This window comes from Ascidiella aspersa, chromosome 2, assembly GCF_963924565.1.
Source record: "Ascidiella aspersa chromosome 2, kaAscAspe10.2, whole genome shotgun sequence".
Lineage (NCBI taxonomy): Eukaryota > Metazoa > Chordata > Ascidiacea > Phlebobranchia > Ascidiidae > Ascidiella > Ascidiella aspersa.
Window position 1 is genome coordinate 34,189,825 of NC_139448.1, and position 19,613 is coordinate 34,209,437.

Below are 19,613 nucleotides of genomic sequence, written 5' to 3' on the forward strand. Positions count from 1 at the left end.
TTTTCGCAGTTAGTGCTATATGTTTCTCTGCTTGCCATGTAGTCACGACAAATTTATTTTGCAAAAGTGTGCGTTTTAACTAGGCAGAACTACAGGAAAGTAATAGACTGTTACACCAGTGTTAAAGTTTAACAAACTGTAAAGCGAGTAGCGAGAATCTAAATTTTATATTTGCCTATTGAAGCCTTGATTAATTTATTAATGGCTTCTAGTAATTTAAACCCTTTGTGAGGTCACAAGCGGACGTCAGAATGTGTTTGTTTACCTTTGAACAGGCGTTATGTTATTTGTGGCTACTACGCATTTTAACGCAGAACTTTTGCTTGTTTAATCAGCCAATAAGGATAGTTGTTACACAGAAGAGATATTGATATGGAAAACTTGCATTGTGAGGTAGCTGAAGTATTTAAACTTGACTTAATGTGAAAAAATTGTAGCGAGCTGAATTGAATTCAACCTTTGCTTCTGACAGTCCAATTAACCGACTCGTCTAAATAATGAACTGCAGGGTTAGGTACCAAAAGTATGTTATGCTAGCTTGAGATGTGTTTTAGCTTATTGGCAAAGCAAAATTGTGAGGTTTTACATCGGTATATAATATATAAAACTTTTGTTTGATTTGTTTACAATTTTTAAACAGTTGGTGTAAATTTTATACAATTTTATTGGGAGATTTTTTTACAATTCACACCAGAAATTTAATAGGAATAATGTTGAAAAATTAAGTTAATTTGCAGCAGGCTGTATTTTTGTATATAAATATAAAAAATATATTAATGTAATGAACCTTATGGAGGAAAATATGTATTTCAGGGATTTTTAGCAAACTATTCGGCATGAATCCCCAAAATGACCCTGATACAGATGCAGCTGTATTGCAGCAAATGGCCTACGCCAGTAATTTCACAGAGAACATTAATTCCCAAATGCGAGTTCCAGAAACAATAACGATGGAGAGCAATAGCCAAGGTGACAGTCGTAACTTCTTCCATCAATCTGTTGAAACGAAGATGGATATAGGAAATCCCACCAACATGGCTGCCGTTCGAATGGCAGTGCCTGAAAGAATTGTTGTTGCTGGTAAGCATTGTAATTCATTAACAAACTTTGCTTTAAATTCTGTTAATAGGATTGCATTCTTTTTTGAAAGATTACACCTTACCGAAATCCCAGTTTGTATTCTATGGCAGGTGCACATCCGAGGTATTTTCTAAAACAATTTGTGTGCACACCTGAATTAGTAAATTGCCTAAATAAAATAAGTAGTTTGAATTGTAGTACATGATGCACAAATGCGCACCTTAAAATTTGGCACTGCACACCCAAAATATTGACAAAAATTCCATGAAATACAGACTTGCCTCGAACTGTGTCATCATTTGAGGTAGCAATTGTTTTATGTAAAGAAATATGTACCTAACCTGCAACTGTTTGTCAAAGTTAAAATCCAGCAGTTGCAGTTCATAGAATGTAAATTATAATCATTAAACAACTTCAGTACATTCTTGGCAGGGCAAGTTTAATTTGTGTAGTTACTTAACATTAGGGTATGTAAGTTATGGTTTAACTATTTATTGTTTTGTTTATTTTTATTAAATTTTACATTGACACTTTCTTAACTGCTGATTTGTTTTAGTCAAGTACATGACAACATTCAAATAAAACCTTTTTGAAAAATTAACCTATATTTTATTTGATGTACATAATAAGCAAAATTACGAAACTTGAAAACTAAATCACGTGTGGGATCTCCTTTATTTTTTGTATGTGTGTATGATCCCACAAAACAAATAATTTGTACATGGTATATATATATCTATCAAAAAGCTGTTTATATTTGCAGTGGGAGAAGGTGGTGTGCATTACGACCAGGGTGAAACAGCATTGCCCTCGACATACAACGCCCCTTATGCTGATGGTCATTTTGTTTCGCTGAAGACACCGCCTAGAGTTTTAACCTTACAAGACAGAAATCTTGATGCAATGGATGTATGTCAATCAATATGATAGATTTTACTTTACAAAATAGAACTTTTTTTTTCAGAAATAATGTTTAGAATGTGTTGTTGATAAGAAGATATTTTTTATGTTTTTTGTTATTACAGATTAATAACCCTACATTTGAAGAAAATTCTGCAACCGAGTCATCGTTACCTGCGTAAGTAGTTTTTGTTTGACCAGAGTAAATTGATGATTGATATGAACACATTTTGCGTAATAATGATCACATTTCCTGTTGCAAAATTGCGTCAATATGACACTTATTTGTGATTGCCTGTCATAACGTTGCGCTTTAAAACGAGGCTGTAGACACTGTCGTTTAAATCTTTCAATTCTGCATAAGTATGGAGAGGCAAGACATTCAGAATGAAGCTGAACCACGAAACCTTGGTAGACCATCACAGTTGGACTTAGAGCCTGAAGTTTTTCACCACAGAAGAAAGCTGAGACTGGATAAGGATCTAAAATCATCATCGGAAGGAATTTTCAAGGAACTTCAAAATGAAACAAAGAACTTCTATCGAGGAGTCATGTCGAGGATTAGAGGCTCGAGCGGCGATGAGTCAAACGAATCGCTCGATTACGATTGGTTAGAAGCTAATGGTTGTCTTGGTGATGATGTTGTAAATGATAGTTGTTCTAGTTTGTCGTCCATTGAACTTACGCCATCACCATCTCCAAGGTTTGACTCAAAGCATGACTACGCAAACCTACTGTTGGGAAATTCTATGTTTGGCAGCTCAAAAGCTTGAAAGTTATGTTTCAATGGCTGTTTAAAGGCTGCAGAAATGTAGACTGACACTTTGTGATTTTAAAAAGTAAATGCTTGTGACTGTAAAGCTGTTATGTTGAGTGTTTTAGCTATGTTTGGTGTTGCTTGGCATCTTTGTTTTAATATTCATTTGTGTAGTAGACATTTGGCAACCTACTTTAAAGAGTCAGAGTTGTGCACTTTCAGTTTCACCCTGCTTCATGCATTTATTTGTTCTTAGTTGTTGATGTAAAAGAAGTATACAAGTTATTGTTATAAATATGGCTTAAGTTTTTTTGTTCAAAAGGCTTTTTACAGTGATATATTGTAGAAAAGCATTTTTCCAATATAAGGCATCCACCTTATATTTGTAACGCCTTAATAACTTGTATTTGCATGAGTTCCTCTAGTCTAATATAAGTTAATGGATTTGTTTTTATTTCACAGCAATGGCCTAGTCCGCCATGATCAATTTGTTGCAAGTGAAAATGAAGCAGAAGACCTTGACGAATTATCTCTATTGAGAAAGCAGGTATTTGGTTAAATTTTTAAAGTAGTCCTAAATTAGCAACCTTTAAGAATCATAGCCAGATGAGTTACCTAGGCTTTATTTCTAGACCTACAATGTTGCTTTTTCAAGTTTGTAGTCACTGTTAAATTTGTTTTTTTGTAGGTTTTTAAGCTGCACAAACGATTGACATCATTGGAACAACAACAAGACAGTCAGATGAAAACTAACTATGTCATTTATGGTGTTACGGCTGCTTTCTGGGTCTTAAATGGATGGTTTTTGTTCAGTCATAGAAGATTATATTAATTGTTGAAACCCAGCCAATAATTATTTATATGGTAACATAAAAAACGAATTTTCAACAGTTACAGCTATTTAAATCCTATTACTATGTATCTTGCTTGTCTTGTTGTTGTTTTTTATGTACGAACCTTTTTTATTGTTCTTTGTTTATGTGTTTAACGCTGCAATCATGTTACGAATGATTAAACATGGACTGCCCCAATGTTTAGTATTATTATTCTTTCCTCAAGATTCATCAGTATACATTATTTAGCAATCAGAACATTTTTTATATGCTTTACAACCGCAATAGAACAAAAAGTGTGATTAAATGTAATCAGTACTACCTTGTTACTGTCAACTGCCTCTTCTAACATGCAATTTCATAAAAAAACATTTTATTTGCTTTTTAGTACATGGTTTTATACTTACAGAATTTAATATGTCCCTGTAAAAAAGCCACCTTTTAAAGAGCTAGCAGACATACATGTATCTCGATTAATATATAAATTTAAACAAAACTTATTAAAAGTGTTTGTTCAACAAAATACACAATTGTATAAAGCATAAATAACTATAATATGCACAAAATTAAAATTTTGTTTGTCAAGAAAAAGTTTTAACTGTGATCTGGAACGTTAAATGACTTGACTATTGGGGAACTGGTTAATGTTGTTGTTTTAGGTAATGATTGAAATTTTATCTGTGCTGGCGAATTTGATGGTGTAGAAGTGGTTGTATTAACACCAGCATCAGTAGACAATGTTGAAAAAAAGTACAACCTTAGTCCCATTGCCATGGCCGTGTGAAGCGCAAACAAAACTATGCAGAGAATGATTCCCATTTTCTTGCTGTCATCCCTAAACGCAGGCCACAAACTCAACAATAGTACAGTCCCAGAAAGTAAAATAGCAACTGAAATAACGACCCAGTCTAGCCAGGCAATAGGTATTAGGAGCAAAAACGAAATGGGGATAAATATGAACAGGGAATATCCGTATATGCACATTATGTCAGGGATGGAAAAACCAACTGAGCTTTTTCTCCACCACATAAGGCCTTTTACAATCAAGGGAACGAGAAAAGTGTAGCTGTACACTATAATCCCAGCCACAGACAGGCGTTCAAACTGCGGAGTGTAGTGATACTTTTCATCGCCGTAGTTCTTCAGGAGTGTTGTAAGGTTTCCACACACCCCAACAACTAAAACTAGGGTGGCGCAAATCCAAAACGGTCCATACAAATCCGGTTTTCCTCCAATATAGGCACTTTTAAAACTACGACTGGGCATCGGAATCATAGAGCCCTTTATTCTATTGAGCACAACATTGGTGTCGACGTCAAAAAGTGTCTGATAATAGGCAAAACTCCAAATCGGGTTTTTGTTTTGGTCGACTAATCTTGCGGTATCGGATGTGTTCTCATTTTCTTCATCCACGTCGACTGCGGAATCGGGAAATTGCGTAAATGTGTGAGTGTCGGCGCCTTGCTCATCTGTGTTGATAGTAGGAGCATCTGAAAAAATGAGGTATAGATATAAGTGTTTATTTATCCAATCAAATATTTTTAAAACAATTTAATAAGCAAAAAACTATACAAGATTACTAGAATACTGTCCGCTTTATAAATTTTGTTTCTCATAGACATTATCGAAATAAAAACTATGAAATTTTTTTGGATCTGGTCTAAAAATTTTGGATCCTACCACATTTTTTACAGTAACAAAATGAGTTGTTAAAAATGAAATTGCAAGAAAGAAGTAAATATTAAAGAATAAATACAAATGATACTTGACCCACACAAATAGTGTTAACAGAGCGCCGGTATTTATTACCATTTTTACAAACTATTAAAAATAGTTAAAATTTTTCAGTTTTTACCGTTTTGAGTTTAAGTTTCTTAAGCTTTTTAAGGCAAACATACTAAAAACTTGATAAAATATACAAAGATACACACCACCATCTCCGATTTTTCCACTGAAATTATCCTTTCCTTCCATAACACTATATTTTTACGTCTTAAAAATACCAAATGTTTACAACAACGTTAACAAAATTTACCACGCAATCAAGCGAAACGAACTAGCCATGCGAAAGTTCACGTGACATTTCACTATAAAGAAAATATTTAATAATTTCTTGCTTTTTAATAGAAATACTATATTTGAATGTTAAATTAATTTTAGCACATATAGCAAAAAATTAACTTTAGCACATTTAGCAAAAATATATGATTAACTACTTTCGTCGTTTAAGTTTTAGCTTGCGTACTTTTTCAATATTTGTAATTATTGAAACTTTGGAAACGTGTGGACACTATTAATTTCTCTTATGTCGTATCCAAAAAACTTCAACAGGAATTTTAATAGTAATTGTGTCTACTTTAGAAAATATATGTTTTGTTAAAAAAACAAAAAAAATAAATATATTGGGTAAATACCCTGTTTGGTTTTATCTGAATTATTTGTTGATTTTAAAAAGTAACCCACTTTTTAAGTTATTGTGAAGAAAAGTTTGGTTGTGTCCTGGTCAGGCGACTTTAATATCATTGAAATTTCGCATAACTTTCACCAATAAAAAGGTAAGAACTTAAATTAACAAGTCAACGAGAAACAAAAGTTCAGTAACAGGAACCTAAACTTAATAGGCAATTCATCAGTCTGTGTTTTTCTGGAAAGCGTGAAAGTTTTCACTGAGCAGAGCGCTGAAAATAGATTTTTTGGCAAGCAAATTAGCAAACGTGTAAAAAACTGACGACTTTAGGTTAGGCTGTACCCAAATCAGGCGTAACATTTTTCGTATAACGCAGAACGTGTTTGGCTTTATTCAGTTTCGTAACGTTTTTTGAAGTTTATAGAACCCTGACATTAACAAAAGCCAGTGCCAGACAGGGTTAAATGCAGGTTATTCTGTTTGACAAACTCGTGTCAAACCGTAACCTTTAATTGCTCTCCCTGTATCCCCTTTAGCAAAATAGCAAGTTCCGTTGCATTTAATGCTAGTTGATTTGATTTTTCAGTAGGCATGATATGAAACGCTTTATAATTTTGTTCCTTCACTAATTTTACCAGAATTTAACTTTATGTTGTTTGAGCTTCAAGCAAAATTACTCATCTCCTTCTTCCGCCCTTTGTGTTTGTTGACTTGTTTGAGTCACGACCACTTTTACCTCGCTATAGATACACTATAAACAAGTATTTCTAGGTGTCTATCGTTTGGTTGCAAAGGTGCCACACATAAGACGCTTATAGAAAAAGTTAAAGGCACATTTAAAAAGTAATAAGGATTGCAGCGTCGATATACGTTTCTTTTTTGTAAAACTCGTTTTTTATCAGTATAATGGTTTTATCGGGGTTCTACATTTCGGTAAATCCTCCTCAAATAGGTTTCTGTTTTTAATAAAAAATACTGGGGTTGTTAGAAAAAATACTGGGGTTGTTTGGAACAATAAGGGGTAAATTAAAGGTAGAGGAATCTTGTCTACTTTTTTTCTTGTTTCTGCGGTTACTTAGTATAGTGTGATTAGGCGATCAAGGTATTGGATTTTTGACTTTGGATGTATTCTCAATGTCGAAACGGAACTACTGAAAGGGCTCGATTACAGAATACAAATTGTGTACCTATATGTAGTTTCAGTCGACACAGGGTAGCTTTCAATTCTGGTGTTTGACAAAACTGAATTTAACTACCAGAAGTTAAACTTTGAGGAAGAAGGCAAATTCCAGAGAAAGGGACGAGGAATTTTAAGTCGGTTTCGATTTGTGGTCGATGGGCTATAAATGTTTAGACTTTCTTGTCGTTATTTGCTAATGCTTGCGAAAAGTGTCAGATTTACGTTCAGGGGGCATTCATAGCCAGAGAGGTAGCCAGCTGAAAACAAAGCTTTTTAGGAGTCAAATATTTTGAATATAAACTAGTAAGAGTATTTGGTTTGGTACACCGTCTATCAAAGCATAAAAAGACAAGATATGTTGAGTATGCAAACTATTTTTGATATATTGACGGAAACCGCTACCTCACAAAGATAAGTCGACTTTATATATTATTAAGAGTACAATATTTCAAAATTTGGCGCATGGCCCCTTTGTCTCCTCCCTGGCTATCTGTATCAACCCCAATAGAAATAGGGCGTCATATATGTATAGTGTAGGCTTGGGGCGGCAAACAGGGTAAATATGCCACGAAACCGGTGGTACCCAATGAACTCTAGAAACGTTTTTTGTGTTAGTTATTTGACGATTTATAGCTTGCAATTGCAATATTATTCAGGTAGTTTTTTCTTTTAACTGTAAAACGGTAGAAAAGGTTAAATACGATTTGACGATTAACGAATTCGTGGCTTACTTCTCGCATTCAAAAAAATACACGGCTTCGGTTTGTGTTAAGGAAATTGCAACCGAACTGACAAGCAATAAACCTTTCCCAAACCTCTTGGCTTAGACGTCCGGTGTGTAACACAGTACCCAAACAAGAGAAAGTTATAGAATAAGTTTACGGTAAACAATGGATGTACCTTGCCTTAGACACCTTGTAAATATCTTTTGAGTCAGCGGATAAATCTTTGGCTTAGTCAGGCAAAGGAGTCAATATTGAAAGAGTGTTTTAAGACTTGGGTTTCTATTGTACTTGCGACGTAAAACACGATTCAATTTTAATTTATTTTTCGGCGTAACTTTGGGCGGCGTAGAGCCTTCTTTACTTTTTCGTGCGCAAATTTCGTGTGGAAATTTCTTCGGGGATAAACACTTTTTCTACATTTCGAAAAAAGCGCCCACGAAAAAACGAGCATATAAAACCTGGCGCTGAAAAAACTTTTACGCAGTTGAAATTTTATTCCTTTTGAATTCATTCATGAACGAGAGAAAAAGTTAAGTGTTGTTAGAAAAAGGATGTCGTTAAAGAAATTAAATACGTTACACCGCGGGGCCGTAAACTCTTAATCTGAGGTTTAGTGATTTGACCCGATAAACATTAAGCGAGTTCACTTAACAGCAAGTATAGTGTAAGCTTGAATAAGAAAGCTTTGTTCGAATACAACTTGGTAACAAAGTATTATTTATCGTATTTTTTTCATTTTACGTAGCATGTCGAAGCATCCTTTTTGATTTTTATTGGTCTTACAAATGAGTCTAATTTTGTTTTCTTTTAAGCTTATTAACTTTAGAGATTGCAACAGGTTTATGTGCAATCTTCAGAAATGAATCGCTATACAATATGCTTCGTGCTGTTAGTTTTTCAACTTAAGGCGTACGGTGAGTATCGTTAATAACATTTTATAGTAGGTTTATTAGTCACTCTTAGATATTTTATGAGACTATAAAAAAACGAACTGTTTTCATACTTGTTGCTTTTGTTTTTTCAAATTTAATTTTTCATTGCAACTCTTTTACCTATCGATTTACAAATATACTACTAAAAAATAACCATTTAGGTTAAATTGCACATATTTCAATTAAGATTTGTCCAGGCTTTAACTAATGTTTTGATGGAGCTAAATTAAACATATTTGGAAATAAAAATAATGCTTAGTTTAATAGTTTTGAAAAGTTTTTTATTGCGCTTTTACATTTTTTTGACCACATTTTTTTATTGATGAGCTGTTCCTGAAACGTTCAAATATTAACTTTGGTGAAAATGTTGGAAGTTATGGATTTATTAAAATTTACATTTCTTCCCAGAAGCGTCACCATCATGTCAGCCACGTGATCAGGAAGCAGCTACCAAAGTGGGAAGACATTGCTTCAAGCCTTGCGCGAACGAGAGCGACTGCAATGGTCCGGATCAGTGCGTGTGCGACCACCAGTGCGGAATGACTTGCCTGAACTTGGGTGAGACTAGCTTATACGATTACAATATTACAATTTTAAAAGCATTTTATAAATAATTAATTTAAACACTGCAAATCCAAAGTTGTCAAAAACAGAAAGACGTCGTTTCTAGCGAAAATAGTTTTGGACACTACATTCCTTACGAACATTTACCTTCACGTTTCTATCATAAGACGATTTTTTGACTAATTACCAGTGGAAATGAATATTCGTTGTCTTTTTATTACAAAGATACACTTTATATCGAACAAAATTGAATTCTGTGCTCGACACACTTAAAGAGGTTATCATTGTAAAAAAGATCAATAACAGAAAGTATATTAAAAAAAAACAGTTTAGGTCAATGTAACACATTTTTTACTTTTAAGCATTTAAATATGGTTATGATATTACTCGTAAAACATTCCATAATCGTTTAAATAGTTGTAACGACTCATATTTTACAGAACCTTTGCTTAAACCAACTATTCTTATCTCCAAGACACCGATTCTAACTAAAACAAAAGTAAGAATTACAGTAATAAAAAGATTTTAAATCACAGAAACCGAATGCGGACAGCCGCCTTCAATACGCTATATGGAGAAGGTCAAGGTTCAGAGGTCAAACGGGCAGGTCACTGACACAGTGTTGTTCCCGCCGTTTCGCTACAACGACTTCGCGGTTTACGAATGCCTTCCTGGATACAAACTGGCATCGAGTGACGCCACTCATATGTGCCACGCCAAGAAGGGCTGGACCATCGGAAGCTCCGTATGCGTCCGTAAGTTACGTTTGCGTCCGTAAGCTCCGTATGCGTCCGTAAGTTACGTTTGCGTCCGTAAGCTATGTATGCGTCCGTAAGTTACCCTTGCGTCCGTAAGTTCCGTTTGCGTGCGTCGTTGCCGTGTGTTTCTGAAAGTTGCATAGGAGCCATATTATGCTACGAAAGTGCTTAATTTGCTGATATACAGTTCTGTCCTTTTGTTAAATTCAATTCGTTTTTGTAAGTTGCTTATGTGTATGTAAAGTTCTTATGCGCCTGTTAGTTATGTGTGTTTCCGCTTTCCGTGTGCGCATATGGACGTGTGTGATTGTGTGTGTGTGTGTGTGTGCGCATATGGACGTGTGTGATTGTGTGTGTGTGTGCATAGGTTTTGAATGAGTGCCTGACTACCTTTCATGTTCAACTAAATTACATGCGTTTTCGTAATATATTTGTGGTTAGGTTAATTGTCTGTGGGGTGTGTAAATGGCCTAATGTTTATGTGTGCCAACAGGTTTCGTGTAGGCTATGTGTGTGTTATACCCATCTGTAAGTCATGTGTTTGCTTAACTTAAGTGTGTTTTGAAGTTGCGAGAGCGTGGGTATGAATTACGTGCGGGTTCGCAAGCTCCGTTTGTGACCAGAAGTTACGTGCGTACGTGCGTGATTGCGTGCGTAGGTTGCTTGTCCGTTTCTAAAGTGCGTTTCGGACCCGTACAATGCGTGCTGTCCATAAAACACGCGTCTTTCCCTTGATTCGATTTGTTAAGTTGCGAAGTCTTCACGTTGTCTATAACAAACACCTTTCCTAATGCTAAATACTGAAAAATACATCATATCCAACTATTTAACATAACAGTATCCAGGCACTACGCTAGAGTAAACACTTTTTGGTGAAGATAAAAAGTAAACAATTTGCAATCGTTTGACATAACAGTATCAAGGCACTATGTCAGAGTAAACATATTCCTTTGTGAAACGAAATCTCCATCTTACCTTTTTGTCAGCAGCTGACTGCTTTGCTCAGGATCCGACAAGAATTGAGTCAGAGAACTTGACATGTCGACAACCTTGCTCAACTGATGGTGACTGTAATGAGAGTAAACGATGTAGTTGTGATGGGAGTTGTGGAGCTTCATGCGTTGAAAGAGGTTCGTCTTGTGGTTTTGAATTTACGCTATAATTCCAGCATATGTTTTTACCAGAAACATTAAAGGTTTTAGCGGTCCTCTGTTGGCCAACTTTTATTACAATTTTACATACTTTTTACCAATTTTTTTTTAAAAAGAGTGTTGAATTACATTTTATGACCCTGTAACTTCACCTGGTTAAGTTTGAATCACCGAGACAGCTGGTCGCAGACAAGTCAAATTGAATTAAACTATTACGGTGTCTGTTATCTCAAACTGCCCAAGTTTTATTGCACGAAACAAAACGAAGTTCTAACTTCTTCGACGCCATAAAATAAAGCTGTAAACTTTATTGTCCCTGAATCATTGCTAGTGCACCAAATTAACAAGTTTATGTAGGGCGTGGTACCGCTTCATTAGGTTTTGTGGTCAATACCAAAGCCCTATCATCGTTTAAGTTGTTGATTCCTAAACGTTTTCTGTGCTTGTACCAAATGGATGTTTTGTGTACAATGTTAACGTACCACCTATATACATAAAATGTCGGGGGTAGCGATTTGATTGGATGTGAAATTTTGGTATCTTGTTATTGAATCTAAAGAGAAAACGAACCAAGAAACCGAAACCCAAAATATATTTTCATCAAAAACGAAGAAATATTTAGTCGCTTTCTGACCAACGATAACGACTTACGTATCATAGTCAGTCACAGGTTGACAGATTCAGTTAGTCAATGGATTCCGGTGTAGCCTACTACCTATAGTTTTTCAGAAAACGGGGATGTTAAATTACCATTTTGTAAGGAAGATGTTCAAAAGACCCTTTGAAACACTTTAAAGAGTATCACCAGTTGAAAAAGATATTTGCAAACGCCTATATAGGCCTAATAAAAACTGACTTAGTGTTCGATGCTAAAAAATGTCAGTGTTCAAACAGTATTTTCTGCGTTTTATTGTACTTAAAATTGCCTCATAAGTCTTTTACGGTCGAATTAAACAGCAAGCGTAAGAACAGTGATTCGAAAATGACTGTTTTCTGTAATCACATGCTGCGAAACATTACAAATTACTCAGTTATACTTTACAATTACCTGCTGTCAAATTGCAAACGCTAAATTTGCAAAGAGCAAAACATGCATTTTCACATCCAGCTTACCAGATCCGAATAATTTCCAGATTTAAACTGTGGCGATGCTCCCCCATCAAACCACTCCCGTCTGGAATACACGGGAGAGGGTCTGGACCGGGTGGTCCACTACATCTGCCTTGAGGGGTTCTACCCGACTGTAGGCAGCGTGGCGAGAAAATGCACCGGTGGCGGAACGTACGATGGACAACTTCCCACTTGTGCCAGTAAGTGCTGCTTGATTGGGCAAAGTTAGTAATCCAGAGTTAAATAAGTCATTTTAGGGTGACTTTAGTCAGAGTCAGGCTGTTCGGAATAACTTAAGTACAAGTCATTCTCAACAAGCAATACAAAAGTCATCTTTTGGGTGAAGTCACATTTGAGTTATTCGTAAAATAATTTAAGTCCAACTTATGTCATTCTCAACAAATAACAAAAAAGTTATCTTAAAGTCACTTATGTCACAGTCAAGTGATTCTCAACAAATGACAAATAAAAATCAATTTAAAGTGACTAAAGTCGCAGTCAAACTGTTCGGAATAACTTAAGCCCAAGGCAAGTAATTCTTCATTAATAACAAAAAAGTCATCTCAATAGGGCTCGAGTCACAGTCAAGTTATTCGCAATAAGTTAAGCCCACGTTAAGCCATACTCAACAAATAAAAAATTCATCTTAAGGTCACTAAAGCACAGTCGAATTATTCGCAAAATAAATGAGATCCAAGTTAAATTATCATTTTCACCAAATTACAAATCCAAGTCTTACTTACTCAGTCCGAGTCTGAAAAAGTCCGAGTCTAAAAAAAATATTGAACTAATTTCATCTTTGTTCTGTTTTGTCTGACGACCATCAAAATACAACAAATAGCAAGCAAATGTTTTAAACACAATATAAAATAAATACCCCCAACTTGATCAAATTGTATTCAATTAAATCACTTCATTTTAAACTAAATTATTTGCCATATCAAATGAAGTCCAAGTCAAGTCGATTTTGTTTACAAGTATTCATCTGTATTCTGCATAAGAGACCACGATTCCAGCACTAAATGATACAACATCATTCAACAAGAAAAACAGCTAGCCAGGGGCGCAAGAACAACAACTGTAAATTGACCTAGAAAAACCCTAAGTGAACTATAGTTTCTGATATGTGTGTAATATTTCAACACTGAAATAAATCTAAGCCTACATGAAATAGCAATTTGGTCATAAAACACAGCTTTATTTACTCAAATAAAAAGTTTTATTTCAATGCTTAGGAGTAGAATGCGGTGATCCGACCCGGGGCATCGGACGTACAGGAGGAACGGTGGTAAGCGGAGGTAACGGGCCTTATTACGTCTGGCACGAGGTTCAGTTCAGTTGTCCATCTTCTCACCGACTGGTTGGGAGCACAAACTCAACTTGCACAGCTAGTGGATTGTGGAGCGGTGTGAACCCAGTATGTCAAGAGAAAAGTAAGTTGTTATTTAGTCAAGCGCTACATTTTTATGTAAAGTTTCTCTTTATTTGTTAATCAGCTTACTAAGCGGTTGAATCCTGTGCGCCAATGTTACCCAATATGCCAAGAGAAAAGTAAGTCATCAATGAATCATTGATGAACGTAATGCGCAAATGCCCGGAACGGCGGTAAGATATTTTTTGCAGATTAAAAAAAAATGGTATTTTTTACCAGGCTATGTTCATTTTTAACCATGCCATTCCGCCATCTCCCTTGAATTTATTTAAACTAATATTTCAGTCGCATATTTGTGCACTACATCGAACTATAACATTTGTTTCGCATAATTAGTTGTTTCAGACATCCCGTTAGGAAGTTATTTCTAAAACTGTTAATGCGTTTCGGTGAGACTACAAACGAACAATTTTGTGCCATTGTTATTTTTATTATTATTAATGTACAGTTTTATGTGGTATTGTTAATATATTGTTCCTAGAAATTGTTACTTCACTGTAAATGTTGTCACAACAAACGGGATTTATCCAGTCGCTGCTTATACTTGTCAAAAATTTTTTTATTCAAAAGAACATTTTTTAGAAAAGAGTAACTTAAGCGCACTCAACTCAAGTCATTTACCCTAAAGGCTTAAGTCAAGCCAAGTCATTTGGTTGCATGAAAAACATAAGTTAGCCTCTTTTACGTCATGTCATTATAATATTGTTTGTTGTAGACGCATCCAGCAGCCAATGTCCCCACCCTGGTATTCCGATCAATGGCAAACTTGTGTCGAACATAACCGAATTTGCTGTGGGTACAGTTGTCGAGTTCGAGTGCGGCTCCGGGTACATTATGTCGGGCGATTCGAGACAAGAGTGCATCTACATAAGGCAGTGGAGCGATGGTGGCGCCCCTAAGTGTCTGGGTGAGTTGTAAATTAATCAACGAAAAGTTGTACGATTATTATTATGTCAGGTAGCAACATGCAAGGTGTGCTGTTCTCATGAAGTCATTTCTGTTTAATGTATAGTGTGGTGCAAAATTAATAGTGTGATGTGAGTAATGTAATATAGCTTCTAAGTTAAACAATTGATGATACCTGAAATACCATCGCAAAACTGGATTATTGGTCCCAAGGAATCGTTTAAAATACCTTTCAACTATGCCCCACCCTATCAAAAAAATAAAAAATTACGCGAATATTCGGAACAGTGCTCTTCAATATTTTTCTTCGTTGTATAATTTTTTTTTGATAAAAAAACTTATTTATAACTTTTGTATAGTTTACAAAAAGCAACGCACAAGAAAATTCTAATACTTAGTTGTTTGAAAAGTGATTTTTATGGGTCTGACATCTGTACGTACAAAAACCGCTTTGCATAGACCAGGGTCAAGATCTCCTTCCAGGCAGCTTTAACAATACATCATGTGTTAAATAAATGAGAAGTACCCACAGTTGTGGCATGCACCAATACTGACTCAATCTGTATATACTTTGTATACCGTTTTGTCATACCCTTGTTTTGATTCAGTATATACTTAGGTATGAAGTTTAGCTGGTTGAACAGCACAGGTTCAAAGCCTTCCCCGTAAAATTTATAAGTGGAATGAATGGACGTAACACAGTAATAAAATTTCGAGTATCACCCTTTTCTTGACATGCATCAAGTTTTTTTTGCATTCATCAAACCTGTGTTCAAATATTGGCCGATTTTACAATCTCTTAAAGGCAAACAAGCGATCCTTTGTCAGATAAGAATGTTCAAGATAAATGGTGAAATACAATAGAGCAAAAACTGCAAAAATTGTGAGCAAACATATTTTGTGAGCCTCAAAGCGTATTGTCTGCGGCCCCCTGGGTAGACTTGGTATTCACTTAAATGGAAATATTTCCCAGCACTTTCGGTCACGTAGACTAAGCTGTGAGTCACTTAACGACGTTTTTGACGTCGATGCGAGGTTCTGAACGGACCGAGATAACTCTGGGCTTGTTTACAGGAAGTTGACGGAATCCCCAATGACTAATGGAGTTAATAGACCGGTAACTTACATTGCCGCGGGATAGGCTATTTTTCTCTTTTCCAGACACCCTTTTGTACATGTTTCGTGGCCCGTTTAACTAGCAGTTTTAGTGGAAGTGTATGCGAAACTGTGGACAAATATAGAGAGCTAGGCAAATATAGTGGTATTAATGTTGACTGAGATCCACACGGACAAGTGAACAATACCCACATACCATCTCTGTTATTTACTTAAATGCGGCGAAAATCCCAAAGAAAGCAAATAAGACCAGGAACCAACATCTCTACCATTTTTATCGCTTTTTAAATTCTATAAAAAATATTCACTGAAAACATGAGTCGACTTTTTTCTTCAAATCAAATCAGTAGTCCAAACACTAGATTTCTTTATTTATTTGGCCAAAAGGCTTAACTCAATCATTTGAAAACGGTGACTTAAGAACACATACGTCAAACACTGAATAAGTCCTCAATGGTTTTTGGAGCGGCCATTAAGACCAACGGAATAAGCGGAAAATGGAAATATGTTATTTACCTAAATTTTTCAGTTATTTACCCCATTAGACGGAAATCCTGAAACCGCCAGATGATTTCTCATGCTTTGCGCAAAACCACTTGGGGATTCCCCTGGATTTGTTTTGTTCGGCCTTGTCTGAATCACGCTTCTTATTACGTCACAGATCCCGTGTCACGTAGGCGGCCTCGGAAAAAACCTGAACACCTGAAATGACCGATGAATGAGTTTGATTTTTACGCCGAACACGTTTTCTGAAAATCCCCGCTTCTAAAGGCTTATATCCCATTTGCTGTTATTTCGCTGGATTTTGACCTTTTGAAATTCCAAATACCATCGATTAATCTTCATAAATTCCTAAGGTTGAAAATAATTTAAGGCAGGCTACTTCTAGTTGTTTTTTACAACAAAATATTTCTCGCAATGCGAACACAACTTACACATATCGCCAATATATACATGACTTTAGAAAACTTCATTTTTTTACCCGTAGTCGGACTCGGTTCATTTTTTTACCCGGATTCGGATTCGGGTTATTTTTAACCGCCCCCCCAGCCCCGCTTTAAACCCCGTTATACTGTAGACCCCGACTATCCTGCGCACGAAGAGCAGGTGGCTGCCCAAGTAGTGGACAGCACTGACCTTTCGCTGACCCCGATGGACAACGAGACTTGCGGCAAGCAGGACACCGGAAGTGAGGTTTACTTCGTCATCGATTTCTCGGGAAGTGACGAAATGCTGCTCAAATCGTTGGCGACGATTCGAAGCTTGCTCGTCGTGGTAAGTATAAGAATAACACACGTTTAGATGCACCATATGTTGGTAAGGAAATGCCGCAGTTTAGTTTGACATCAACGAACGTTATTACAATGGCTAAATAAAGCGAATCTGTATTAATTGAAAAGTGCAAAAAACAATGTTTTTCAGGTTTTAAAGTCAAATTTGCTTTAGCTGTAACTTGGTTTTTCTTTTTCAATTTAAATTGCAACAGACCACTAAAATAAAATCACTAACTTGGGACCGGATAGACACCGATAGAATAACACGAGTTTATACTTATGTAAATAGGGATGTCCTATACGTTGTTTTTTGTTCCAAAACCGATTTGCGGTATTTTGGTCAAAATACAGCCGTTTGGTCCAAAATCAAATGATATCAATATCATGGTCAAATTTAGCGAAAATGGTTGAGACGAAACGTGCGAAGGAGATTGAGTTAAATTTGCTTTACTTTTAATTAGATTTTTAAACTACAATTAAAATAGGTATTAGTTTCTCAAAAAGCTTTCATAAGGTGAAAAACGGCCCAAAATGCGCAAAACAATTTGGTGTCGCACAAGCAACTATACAACACAACGATATAGAACAAATATCAAAATGAATATTTTATATAGCGTGTTAGAATTCATGTGGATACTATTAGATATCTCTTTTATATCAAAGTCGCCCTCAATATCGAGAACAGACCCCAAATAAATAATCATTTTAGAAAGCTGTCTGCGGAGGGATTCGAACTCACAACCTCGACCTGGTTTGTTGTGCGTCACGTATTGGCCGCATGGGAGTTTTTTTCTAACCTTGTTTGCGTTGAACTTATTCAAAGGCTCAATAATTTAATAAGCTTTCTTTACTCGGTGTTTTTGACCACCTCAAATTTTTAAGTCAAATACGCCGTAATATTTAACGCAAAAACACTTTTTCCTCAATAAATCTACGTTTATAGTTTGTGTTACATGAAGAATCTTTAATTTAAATTACACAGCAAAAACAATTCACGATTTTTATTTAAAAATTTAATAACTCTTTTTTAAACAGACACATATCGCCATTAGCTGTTTTGCTAACAGAATTAACATGCATTCCCGAACTTTAAATGACCTTTTCTGTAAAAAAAATTAAGACCGAGTTTTGTAGTAGTTTTATGAAAAACCACGACCCACCCGCTTATAGCAGTTATGTCAATAAGTTATTGGATACACAAGGTGCAGAAATCCTAATGATCCTAATATATGTCTGATTGTACAAGCCTTGCCCTTGATTTAAGTGTTCATATAAACTAGCTAAATCCTATATACACTTACTTACAACTAAGGCTATTGTGTCGGAGTCGGGACTCGAGTAAGACTACGTACAACTACCCGAGTCCCGAGTCCGACGTGCGCATGCACAGTATCCAATTTGTCCCAAACTTTAAACGACCTTTTCTGTACAGGCTTCGCAGAGCAATTCGCCGTACGGTCGCGTCGTGATCTTGGCCTACGCCGAAACCATGATCATTCTCAAGGACTTCCATCTTCGGGCAATCACGATTCACGACGTGATAGTCTTCGTAGATAGAGTTCGTGTCAATCGCGGTGAGCACAAGAAAATACATTTTAAACAAATTTTACTGGTTTTAAAAACGTGCAGTTTTGCCTAGAGCTATAAGATATATTAAAATCAGTTTGCCTAGAGCTATAAGATATATTAAAATCAGTTTGCCTAGAGCTATAAGATATATTAAAATTTTGAAATAAAACTCCTATTAAATTTAAAAGTCACACATCGCTAACTAAAAACACTTACTATCCAATCCTAATCAAAAATACTTTCATGCTGCCCATTAAAAAAAATATATATACGTATACATATTTTTTTTAATACGTTGTTAAATACTTCACTGCAATTGGAGGTTGTGATCACGCAGTTAGCTATGCGGTGCATTCAACTAGCATCTGCTGTCTATCGCATTTCACACCTTATACAAACCGTGATTTTATATATTTTTTCTCCATGCTTGCGCAGTTTATTACCACCGACTCCTTGGAGTCAGTAACCGTGCTGACGTGGCATTGGTGGGCTTGGAAGGAATTATAAGCAGCTCCTATACGCAGCACACTGCTGTCAGATCAAGACGCGTGTACTTCTCACTTAATGGTATGCAACTTGTTTAATTTTATTATTTTTAGGTATATGTTTTATTTAATACTATCCCGTTTGTGATAGCCTATACCTCTTATTTAACTGGACATCTTTTACCAGAGCGTTTATCTATCACTGAAAACATTCATTGCTTAAATATATACTCACACTCAGCACTATACTATCCACTTAATTGTACGTTTTTCACTTCATGGTATACTTGTTGCAGTGCACTATTTCTTTAATCTTTTGCTTAACCTTTTTGAATTTAGGTCTACCTGCAAACGGAATCGTTGTAGTCAACCGAATGAAAGAGCTATTCGGTGCAAGTGCGCCACTGGTAAGCATGTGATAAGTGTTCGTTAGA

At 35.7% G+C, this 19,613-nt stretch overlaps 3 protein-coding genes across 4 annotated transcripts in view; 2 read left to right on the top strand and 1 right to left on the bottom strand.

Annotated features, from left to right (window-relative positions):
• Positions 1–818: 818 nt before the first annotated feature.
• On the top strand, positions 819–3,911 carry LOC146165443 (mitochondrial fission factor-like). Of its 2 annotated transcripts, none has more exons than XM_083381707.1 (6): positions 819–1,080; positions 1,844–1,989; positions 2,106–2,158; positions 2,345–2,590; positions 3,200–3,284; positions 3,426–3,911. In XM_083381707.1, the coding sequence occupies exons 1-6, from the start codon at positions 837–839 to the stop codon at positions 3,567–3,569; spliced, it is 918 nt and encodes a 305-aa protein (XP_083237833.1). In that variant the 5' UTR covers positions 819–836; the 3' UTR covers positions 3,570–3,911. The 2 variants fall into 2 exon arrangements, with proteins under 2 accessions (XP_083237833.1, XP_083237834.1); XM_083381708.1 differs by having other exon boundaries at positions 2,438–2,590.
• Positions 3,912–3,933: 22 nt separating this feature from the next.
• LOC146165444 (protein YIPF1-like) lies at positions 3,934–5,610 on the bottom strand. Its single transcript, XM_083381706.1, has 2 exons — positions 5,502–5,610; positions 3,934–5,060 (listed from the first exon to the last, which is right to left on the bottom strand). Exons 1-2 carry the CDS (start codon positions 5,542–5,544, stop codon positions 4,165–4,167), a joined length of 939 nt encoding a protein of 312 aa, XP_083237832.1. The 5' UTR covers positions 5,545–5,610; the 3' UTR covers positions 3,934–4,164.
• Positions 5,611–8,741: 3,131 nt separating this feature from the next.
• The window catches only part of LOC146165445 (cubilin-like), a 72,832-nt gene continuing 61,960 nt past the window's right edge, over positions 8,742–19,613 (top strand). Inside the window, exons 1-11 of the mRNA XM_083380928.1 lie at positions 8,742–8,796; positions 9,223–9,372; positions 9,915–10,133; positions 11,126–11,266; positions 12,421–12,597; positions 13,633–13,830; positions 14,545–14,736; positions 16,930–17,126; positions 18,558–18,699; positions 19,130–19,261; positions 19,519–19,586. Of these exons, the coding sequence (XP_083237054.1) occupies positions 8,742–8,796; positions 9,223–9,372; positions 9,915–10,133; positions 11,126–11,266; positions 12,421–12,597; positions 13,633–13,830; positions 14,545–14,736; positions 16,930–17,126; positions 18,558–18,699; positions 19,130–19,261; positions 19,519–19,586 (1,671 nt within the window). The remainder of the gene's footprint in view (positions 8,797–9,222; positions 9,373–9,914; positions 10,134–11,125; positions 11,267–12,420; positions 12,598–13,632; positions 13,831–14,544; positions 14,737–16,929; positions 17,127–18,557; positions 18,700–19,129; positions 19,262–19,518; positions 19,587–19,613) is intronic.

Coding starts and splice junctions, on each gene's coding strand:
- LOC146165444 (XM_083381706.1), bottom strand. CDS start 5,544: ATGGAAGGAAAGGATAATTTCAGTGGAAAAATCGGAGATGGTG. Junction 5,061..5,501: donor TGGAAAAATCGGAGATGGTG/GTGTGTATCTTT, acceptor TCATTTTTTCAG/ATGCTCCTACTATCAACACA.
- LOC146165443 (XM_083381707.1), top strand. CDS start 837: ATGAATCCCCAAAATGACCCTGATACAGATGCAGCTGTATTGCAGCAA. Junction 1,081..1,843: donor TGAAAGAATTGTTGTTGCTG/GTAAGCATTGTA, acceptor TTATATTTGCAG/TGGGAGAAGGTGGTGTGCAT. Junction 1,990..2,105: donor GAAATCTTGATGCAATGGAT/GTATGTCAATCA, acceptor TTGTTATTACAG/ATTAATAACCCTACATTTGA.